This window comes from Saccopteryx bilineata, chromosome 1, assembly GCF_036850765.1.
Source record: "Saccopteryx bilineata isolate mSacBil1 chromosome 1, mSacBil1_pri_phased_curated, whole genome shotgun sequence".
In the NCBI taxonomy this organism is placed as follows: Eukaryota; Metazoa; Chordata; class Mammalia; order Chiroptera; family Emballonuridae; genus Saccopteryx; species Saccopteryx bilineata.
Genome location: NC_089490.1, coordinates 347,801,768 through 347,811,227, shown reverse-complemented (window position 1 = coordinate 347,811,227; position 9,460 = coordinate 347,801,768). Strand labels below are relative to the sequence as shown.

The 9,460-nt window shown below is 57.5% G+C and overlaps 1 protein-coding gene and 1 long non-coding RNA gene across 2 annotated transcripts in view; one reads left to right on the top strand and one right to left on the bottom strand.

Moving 5' to 3' along the window:
• Positions 1-2,038: 2,038 nt before the first annotated feature.
• Positions 2,039-3,778, bottom strand: LOC136320565 (uncharacterized). Its single transcript, XR_010728355.1, has 3 exons — positions 3,568-3,778; positions 2,802-2,938; positions 2,039-2,135 (listed from the first exon to the last, which is right to left on the bottom strand). It is a non-coding gene; the product is annotated as an uncharacterized lncRNA (long non-coding RNA).
• A 566-nt stretch (positions 3,779-4,344) lies between these two features.
• The window catches only part of ARHGEF17 (Rho guanine nucleotide exchange factor 17), a 64,118-nt gene continuing 59,002 nt past the window's right edge, over positions 4,345-9,460 (top strand). The window contains exon 1 of the mRNA XM_066250463.1: positions 4,345-7,968. Within this exon, the coding sequence (XP_066106560.1) occupies positions 4,777-7,968 (3,192 nt within the window). The 5' untranslated portion in view covers positions 4,345-4,776. The remainder of the gene's footprint in view (positions 7,969-9,460) is intronic.

The following is a 9,460-nucleotide window of genomic DNA, read 5'->3' as shown; positions in this document are numbered from 1 at the left end:
TCCTCCTTAAGTACCCGAGGCCTAACATTGGCCGTGACTTTGACCATCATAACCTTCCCATCTTGATTTTTCTAAGGCAGGGGTTCCCAAACTTTTTACACAGGGGGCCAGCTCACTGTCCCTCAGACTGTTGGATGGCCGGACTATAAAAAAAACTATGAACAAGGCCCTGGCCGGTTGGCTCAGCGGTAGAGCGTCGGCCTAGCGTGCAGAGGACCCAGGTTCGATTCCCGGCCAGGGCACACAGAAGAAGCGCCCATTTGCTTCTCCACCCCTCCGCCGCGCTTTCCTCTCTGTCTCTCTCTTCCCCTCCCGCAGCCAAGGCTCCATTGGAGCAAAGATGGCCCGGGCGCTGGGGATGGCTCCTTGGCCTCTGCCTCAGGCGCTAGAGTGGCTCTGGTCGCAACATGGCGACGCCCAGGATGGGCAGAGCATCGCCCCCTGGTGGGCAGAGCGTCGCCCCTGGTGGGCGTGCCGGGTGGATCCCGGTCGGGCGCATGCGGGAGTCTGTCAGACTGTCTCTCCCTGTTTCCAGCTTCAGAAAAATGAAAAAAAAAAAAAAAAAAAACTATGAACAAATCCCTATGCACACTGCACATATCTTATTTAAAAATTTTATTTTATTTATTCATTTTAGAGAGGAGAGAGAGAGACAGAGAGGAGAGAGAGAAGGGGGAGGAGCAGGAAGCATCAACTCCCATATGTGCCTTGACCAGGCAAGCCCAGGGTTTCGAACCAGCGACCTCAGCATTTCCAGGTCGACGCTTTACCCACTGTGCCACCACAGGCAGGTCAGGCAACACATATCTTATTTTAAAGTAAAAAAACAAAACGGGAACAAATAAAATATTTAAAATAAAGAACAAGTAAATTTAAATCAACAAACTGACCACTATTTCAATGGGAACTCTGGGCCTGCTTTTGGCTAATGAGATGGTCAATGTCTGGTTCCATATTTGTCACTGCTAGCCATAACAAATGATATGATGTGCTTCCAGAGCCATGACGCGTGTGTCCGGTGTCACCGGAAGTAGTACTATATGTGAGCGACGCTGCGCTGCACAGGATGCGGATGCATCCTCTCACTGACCACCAATGAAAGACGTGCCCCTTCCAGAAGTGCAGCGGAGCCCGATAAATGGCCTCAGAGGGCTGCATGCGGCCCACAGGCCGTAGTTTGGGGACCCCTGCTCTAAGGGATTCTATAGCTCTGATCTTGCTGAGTAGACTCATGGAATAGATGGGTTATTGTTTTCATTCCCTTTTCACAGGTGACAAACCTGAGGCCCAAAGGAAAACAGTGACCTGCTAGGTTCACCGGCACATCTATAAGGGTGATTGCATTGGGTCTGACTCTAGACACACAGTACAGTGTTCCTCTGTCCACCCTGATGTTCAGCACTCCCAGCCCCCTCCTAGATGACTCTTTTGAAGTCTAAAAAGGCCCAGGTCCCTCTGTGCCGGGAACATGACCTTGTCTCATCCTAAATCAGAAGGGGTTAGGTGTGGGAGGGTTCATAAAGTGCTGCAAGCAGCCAAGCCACTTTTCTGATTGGGTAAGCCCATATTGATGGAGGTCCAGCCTAGATCCTTAAACACCCTGCCTCCCCACCAAGGGGATTCTTTTTTTTTTCTTTTTTTTTTTTTTTTCTGAAGCTGGAAAAGGGGAGAGACAGTCAGACAGACTCCCGCATGCGCCCGACCGGGATCCACCCGGCACGCCCACCAGGGGCAACGCTCTGCCCACCAGGGGGCGATGCTCTGCCCCTCCCCTGCTTCGCTCTGCTGCGACCAGGGCCACTCTAGCGCCTGGGGCAGAGGCCAAGGAGCCATCCCCAGCGCCCGGGCCATCTTTGCTCCAATGGAGCCTCGGCTGTGGGAGGGGAAGAGAGAGACAGAGAGGAAGGAGGAGGGGGGGTGGAGAAGCAAATGGGCGCTTCTCCTATGTGTCCTGGCCGGGAATCAAACCCGGGTCCCCTGCATGCCAGGCTGACGCTCTACCGCTGAGCCAACCGGCCAGGGTCACCAAGGGGATTCTTGATCCAAAGTCTCAAGCCAGCTCATCTCATGGTCAAGCTGCAGGATGCTTGGAGCCTGTGACCTGAGTCTCCACTCCTCTTTATCAGTTTGCCCATCTGTAAAATGAGAATATTTCTGTATCCCAGAAGTGATGTGAAGACAGAATAGAACAGGGTGTGAAAGAGTTTGGAAAAATACAAATTTCAGATGGTAGGGGACATCAATTGGAAGAGAGCAGTGATTCCTCGGATAAAGGTCCCCTCATCATTCTACAACTGCCCCAAAAGAGTAGAAAGAAAACTCTAGAGACAAGATTCTGACTTCAAATAAGAGTCAGAGAGAGACATCCTTGAAGAAGCCTCGACCTACTCCTCATTTTTCAGGTGAGGCAGCTGAGGCCCAGGAAAGTGCAGAGATTAACCCCAGGTTATGCAGCAAGGCAAGGGCAGAGAGGCACTAGGCCAAGCAGCGCTCTCTTCCTAGCCATCAGTTTCCCAGCGAAGAAGGAATGATATGCTGGCCCTTTTAAGGCACAGCTGAGACCAAGTTGAGGTTAGGGACTTAGAGGAAGGAGACTGGTCTCAACTCAAAGAGGAAGAGCTTTCTCCCTACAGCAAATTCCCACAACCCAAGGGAAGCAGCAAGCAGGGCTCAGGGTCCTGGCTGAGTCCTCCCTCTCTCATGCGGTAGTCAGGCAATCAATCGCTCAGTGTCTACCATCCTGCCCTTTGCCCATCCCTGCCCCTCTCATCTGGACCAGGGTCCCTGCTCACAGGGCCTACCATCTTAGGCTCAGCTGTAGTCCTCTTGGGCTGAGGGAACCAGAAGTATCTTCTATTCCTCAGGAAGTTGAGCCCAGGCTCAAGGAGGAGGCTGCTGGGAGCTCAAAGATGAGAGTACCCTCTGCTTCATCAGGAATCTGGGACATAGAAAGGCTGTCTGGAGAAACATGGTGTTTGAAGCTCCTGAAATCCGAATTTGAGTCATAGCAGGAGCTGCCATTTCCTGACTTTAATACCACTCAGAGTTACTTCTCCTTCATGACCCATAGAAGAAGCAATAATATCTACCTCCAAGGGTGGTTCAAAGACTAAATAAAACAAATGAAATCATATTACCAATACATCTAAGGCACTCCATAAATTCCCATTCGTTCATTCAGCTATAGAGGAGCTGTCATTCGTTTAACCTGGGCCAGGGTAAATGAATGGGACCTAGCAGAGGCGGATGGGGAAAGGGACCTCCCCCCCATCCTCTACTATGCGAGACTTGCCAGAAAAGTCTTGGGGGCAGAGGCAGAAGGGGATCAGCTAGAAGTAGGTGAAGCGATCCAAACCTTCCCTGTCGGGAGGGTGGAGCAGTCGCAGGTAGGAGTGTAGGTTTGGCAGTAGCAAGTCGAGGGCATTCCTGAGGCCGAAGGAGGGGCAATGCGTTTTGTGAAGAGATTAATTTTAAAATGGCACCTGAAGGGCCTAGGAAATGACTGAAAGAAAATAAAGGAAGTGGTCTTTCCAACCTCCGGTTTTTTGGTGGTGGATGCTGTTTTACCTGCTTAGGATTCCGAGGTGGGGGGGGCAAATCTGGTCGGTAGAGGGCGCAACACCCACATACCCCTGGAGTGCTGGGAAAGGAGGCCTGGAGCAGGACTGGCAGCAGGAACCAGGAGAGCGGGCGGGGGCGTGGTCACAAGGGGTGGGGCTTCTGAGCGGCGTGGTAGGGATGGGGGACGGTCTGAGCAGGACTGGCCCAGAGGTGGGAGGGGCGGGGCGTTTGGGGGCGCCAGGGGCTGAGCAGGGTCGCAGTTAGAGTGGGACTCTCCTCCGAGGGCCAAGTAAAAGGCGTGGCCTAGGCGGGGTGAAGGGGTGGGGCAGGGAGCTGCAAAAGCCCAAGTGGACCCGTGGCGCCCACTGCTCCCCCTGGCGGCGAATCCTTCCCCGTGTTCCGCTGGGATAGTCGTGTACCTGAGTGTCGGTGTGTACTAGTTTGTGGGTCTGAGGTTGCCATGTTGGTCCCCTGGGCAGGAGGTGTTTCCGCATGTAAGCGGCTAAACCGCAGTGCGTGCGCCGCCCTGGCTGTATGTCTGCGGAGCTGACCACATTCAGAGCTTGCGTGTGTGTCAGAGTGAGTCCTTTGGAGACAGCTCGGGCCCTGAGGGTCGCTTCCATCTGCCTTTGCTCAAGCAGTCTAGTTTTTTCTTCGGCTCCTCCCCGATTTCCTCCCCTTCCCCCCCTCCCCCGACACCCAGCCTGGCGCGCGCGAGGAGCCCACCCCTTCTTTAGGGCTCGAGGCCCCGCCCCCCGCCCCCTTTCCACTGCCACAAAGTTTATTTGCAACAAAAGGGAACGGGGATCGAGCAGCCAAGAAGGAGGGAACAGGAGCGGGAGCGCGAGGGGAGGCGAGGCCGGTTGGCTGGCGCAGAGCTGAGAAAGGGATCCGGACCGGGTTGGACCGGGCTGGGCCTTGCGCGATGCTCCGGGTTGCACTGGTCAAGGCTTGGGCTAGGCCTGGAGGTCGGCGCTGAAGCGGGAGGCGCTGCGAGGGATGGAGCCGAAGCAGCCCGCGGCCGCAGAAACTTGAGCTGCAGCGGATAAATCTCAGCTCTGGTGTCTGTGCCCTCTTCTCGCAAACTCTCTCGACTGTGGCTGCAGGATCCAGGCTTTCGGATCCTAGTCGCTGCGCTCCTTTGGAGCGGGGGCGCAGGGGGGGGTTGGCCCTCGGCTCCCCGAGGCCAGCCCCCCCGGAGTGAGTGCCGCCACCATGGAAGACGGGGCGCCCCGGCCCCCACTGTATCGCAGCGTCTCGTTCAAGCTGTTGGAGCGTTGGAGTGGCGGGCCCGGGCCGAGGGAGGGGGCCGCGGTCAACTCCGGACTGCGGCGCCGCGCCTCGTGCCGGCCGGCCGCAGCCGTCCCGGGCCAGCCCTCCCGGCGCGTGTCCAAGCTGGCGTCGGGGCCCCCGGCCGCCCCCGCGCAGCCGCGCCCGCTCCGCAGTCTCTCGCCATCCGTGCGCCAGCTCTCCCGGCGCTTCGACGGACTGCGTCCGGACCACAACGCTGGGGCCCGAGACGGAGGCGTCTCCACCGGGGCCGCGGAAGAAGCTACCGAGGGCGCAGCACGCGGGGTCTGGCCCAGCGTCACCGAGATGCGCAAGCTCTTCGGTGGCCCTGGCTCCAGGAGGCCCAGTGCTGACTCTGAGGCTTCGGGGACGCCCAGCTCCGACGGCACTGCGTGGGAACCCCCTGCCCGGGAGCTCCGACAGCCACCGACGCCACCTCCTCGGACGTGCTTCCCTCTGGCGGGCCGGCGTTCGGCGCGGACGCTGCCCGGCCCGGGGACCGAGGGAAGGAGGCGGCGGCAGCAGCAGCAACAGGAGCGGGCGCAGCGTCCGGCGGATGGTTTACATTCTTGGCATAGCTTCTCCCAACCGCAGGCCGGGGCCCAGGCCTCCTGCTCCTCCTCCTCCTCCATCGCCTCCTATCCTGTCAGCCGCAGCCGGGCTGCCAGCTCCAGCGAGGAGGAAGAGGAGGGCCCGCCGCCGCTGCAGCCTGGGGTGCAGAGTCCGGCCTACCATGGAGGCCTCTCCTCCGGCAGTGAAGAGGACCAAGATGGTGAGGGTGGCCGCCGCTGGATAGGGAGGCAGGGGCCCAGGCCTGGAAACTCCCTTTTGGATAAGAACTGCAGGCCAGACAATTATGGGTTAAATATGCGCAGCATGGACTCTGCTGGAGGAACCAGGAGTCCGGAGCCCCCAACATCTCCAAGAGCCCTTAGCGAGGAAGGACCCCGGGAGTGGGGTACTGGCTCGCCTCCCTGTGTACCAGGTCCCCAAGAAGGACCTCGGTCCTTGTCAGACACTGTGGGAGGAGCTTTCCGAGTGGCCAAGGTGAGCTTTCCCGCGTATCTGGCCAGTCCATCAGGCTCCTGTGGTAGCAGCCGATATTCCAGCACAGAAACCCTCAAGGATGAAGATCTGTGGGCCAGCCGGGGTTCTGGGAACTGGGGTGTGTATCGTTCCCCCAGCTTTGGAGCTGGAGAAGGGCTCCTCCTAAGGCCCCAGGCTCGAGCCCGCACCAAGGGACCTGTGGGCACTACCAAGGCCTTGAAGGATGGAGGATTGGAGGTAGACAAGAGCCGGCAGCGGAAGTCCCTCTCAAACCCAGACATTGCCTCAGAGACCCTGACGCTGCTCAGTTTCCTGCGCTCGGACCTTTCAGAGCTGAGAGTCCGAAAGCCTAGTGGGCGCCCTGGGGACATTGGGAGTAGCCCCCTAGATGGCAGAGACTCACCATCAGCAGGTGGCCTTGTGGAGCAACTTGGGTCGCTGCCCCCCTCAGCCCCAGTAGCAACTGGCACCCGCCCCACACTCAAGGACTTGACAGCCACACTTCGGAGGACAAAGTCTTTTACCTGCTCTGAGAAGCCTATGGCCTGCCGCCTACCCCGCACCAGTGCCCTGAAGCCCAGTTCCTCTGAGCTCCTGCTGGCAGGCCCAGGTCCTGAGGAGGACCCACTGCCCCTCGTTGTTCAGGATCAGTATGTGCAAGAGGCCCGTCAGGTTTTTGAGAAGATCCAGCGTATGGGTGCCCAGCAGGACGATGGAAGTGATATCCCTCCCGGAAGCTCTGAGTGGGCAGAGGACATGCCCCGAGGGCAGCGGTCCCAGGAGGAGCTCTCTGGCCCTGAATCTTGCCTGACAGATGAGGGCATTGGGGCGGACCCTGAGCCTTCTGTTTCATCCTTTTGCAGCCTGGGTACCACAGGTGTGTGGCGACCCCTTAACTCATCGTCCTCAGCCCAGACCAACCAACTCCCTGGGGCTGAAGACAGTCTGGCAGGGTGGTCCCTGGTGTCCCCTGATACCCCTCCTACACCAGGTGCCCTTCGCCGGAGACGCAAAGTCCCCCCTTCAGGCCCTGGTGGGACTGAACTGAGCAATGGGGAGGCAGGGGAGGCCTACAGGTCTCTAAGTGACCCGATTCCACAGCGCCATCGTGCTGCCACCTCAGAGGAGCCCTCTGGGTTCTCTGTGGATAGCAACCTGCTTGGCTCATTGAGCCCCAAGTCAGGGCTTCCAGTAGCTCCACCTGTGGATGAGGGCTTGACCAGTGGCCACAGTGACTGGTCTGTCGGCAGTGAAGAAAGCAAGGGATACCAGGAGGTCATTGAGAGCATTGTTCAAGGGCCTGGTGCCTTAGGATGTGTGGTAGATGACAGGGTTGCTGGCAAAGCCCCCAAAAAGAAATCTCTGAGTGACCCTAGCCGCCGTGGGGAGCTGGCAGGGCCTGGATTTGAGGGCCCTGGAGGGGAGCCCATCAGAGAGGTTGAGTCCATGCTGCCTCCATCCAGCAGTGAGCCCATCCTTGCAGAGCGACAGGCAGAACCAGAAGAGCCCCGTCCTGCCAGGGGCCGGGCACAGTCTGAGAGGGCCCTACCTGAGGCCCCACCTGCCTCCCTCAGTGCCCACCGTGACTTCCACCTTGACCTTAAACTGGCTGGCGTTCTGTCCCCACGGCTTATCCGCCGTGGTTCCAAGAAGCGCCCAGCCCGGAGCAGTCATCAGGAGCTACAGAGAGAGGAGATCCATCAGGACCAGACTGGTAGCCTGGCTCGTGCCCGACCCTCCTCCAAACATGTTCGCCATGCCAGTGTGCCTGCCACCTTCACACCTATCATGGTGCCCGAGCCACCAACTTCTGTTGGCCCCCCTGTGGCTGTGCCAGAGCCCATGGGTTTTACTGCCAGAGCCCACCCCACATTACAGGCACCTTCACTCGAGGATGTCACTAAGCGATACATGCTCACCCTCCACTCTGGCGAGGTGCCTGCCCCAGTGGATGTGCCATGCTTGACTCCAGTAGTTGTACCGCCCTCTGCTGAGGCCAAGCCCCCAGAGGCAGCCCGGGCTCCAGATGAGCCTGCCCCAGCCAGCAAGTGCTGCAGCAAGCCACAAGTGGTGAGTCCTTTGTGGGGGGGGTCTTCAGGGTGGGGCTGAGGGAAGGCCATGGACACTGACTTCTGTAGGAGCTTTTTGAGAGTGCTCACAAGGTAGGTACCCAGGTCTGGCAGTAATTCTGTGGTGCTGAAAGTGCCCAGGCACTTTTAAGAGTGTTGACGACAGAGGGTTTCTATATATTCGGGTCCTAGAAGCTTCAGGCTTCTGCTAGTGCAAATGTCAAAGGTACTTCCCTGCTCCAAGGTCCTCTGGGTGATAATTCTACAGGGTTTTAATCTTGTCCTTTGGCTGTTTCTCAGGGATTGGATTTAGAGATAACTATCTCTAAATTGTTGTTTTAAACACACAAGGAGATGGGAGATGATGGAACTTTCCAGAGAGTCTTGTTGCCCTAAAAGCTAGACCCCTTATAGGATGTTTGGGCTGGGGCATCCACAGTTGACATGGGTTTGCCCTTCCTCATGTGGCTTCCCTTCGACAGATCAAAATGTGGGTCTGTCCCTGGGCCTGGGAAAATTGGAGTGGTGCCAGGATTTATTTTATGGAGTAGCAGAGAGGGCTCCAGAAAGTACATTGATGGTCCTGGCCTTTCTCTGTGACTTAACCTCCCCATTTAAACTTGGGGATTGTGGACAAGTTGGTTCCTGTGTCTCCAGTTGGTGATGCCAAATTTGGGGGGGAGTCTGTGGGTTGGAGTGGGGGCAGTCTCAGGACCTGAGTCTGCCGGAGCCTCTTCTGATTAGAATGAGGGCCTCCAGGGGAGTGCGGGGTCAGGGAGGGGATTGCTGGGGCTCACAGACAGCAGCCTTGAGAGGTTGAGAGTGGTTCTGGCCCCAACAGGCATGGTTGCCTCTGTGGGTCAGGGTGGAGGTTCTGTTCCTTCATCCTGCTGGTCCCTCTCTCCCTGAGGCCTCCACTTCTGCATCCCTGGAGTTTGGGCTGTGGATGCAGATGGGTTCCAGGTGCTTGATGTCCTGGCATCCAGTTGGAAGCTAGATTTGAGGTTCTGGGTTCTGGTCCTATCAAGAGGATGGCCCTTGGGTTATTTCAGCTGTGACCTGCACTCCCACTGTGTTCCCTGCATGAGTGAGGAGCCTCGAAACCCTAAACCCAGTACTAATTTGGTCACTCCTGTTCCCAGCACTCTCAAGCCTCCTCTGAATTTTCTCTCTTTGTTTTTCTCTCCTGGTCTCTAGTTTCCCCTGGTCCTAGCTCTGGTGTCTCCCATGGAGGCCACAGACACAGCAGGCAGGGGGTGGGGAGAGGGGAACTTTGGGGCCTGCCCTTCCTTTGAGAGCCTAGTAAGTTCGGCTTAGGTGCCCCTAACTTCAGTGCCTATTGTCTTTGGAGCATGGGGGTGGGGGACTGTGTGAGAGCAGGGCAGCTTCTGCCGGCGGCCCCTCCCCAGCTGCCTTTCCTATATAATTATCTCCTCTGGGATCCTTGAAAGCTAAATTAGGGGAGAGAGCAGGGGTGAACTAAGGAACTCAAG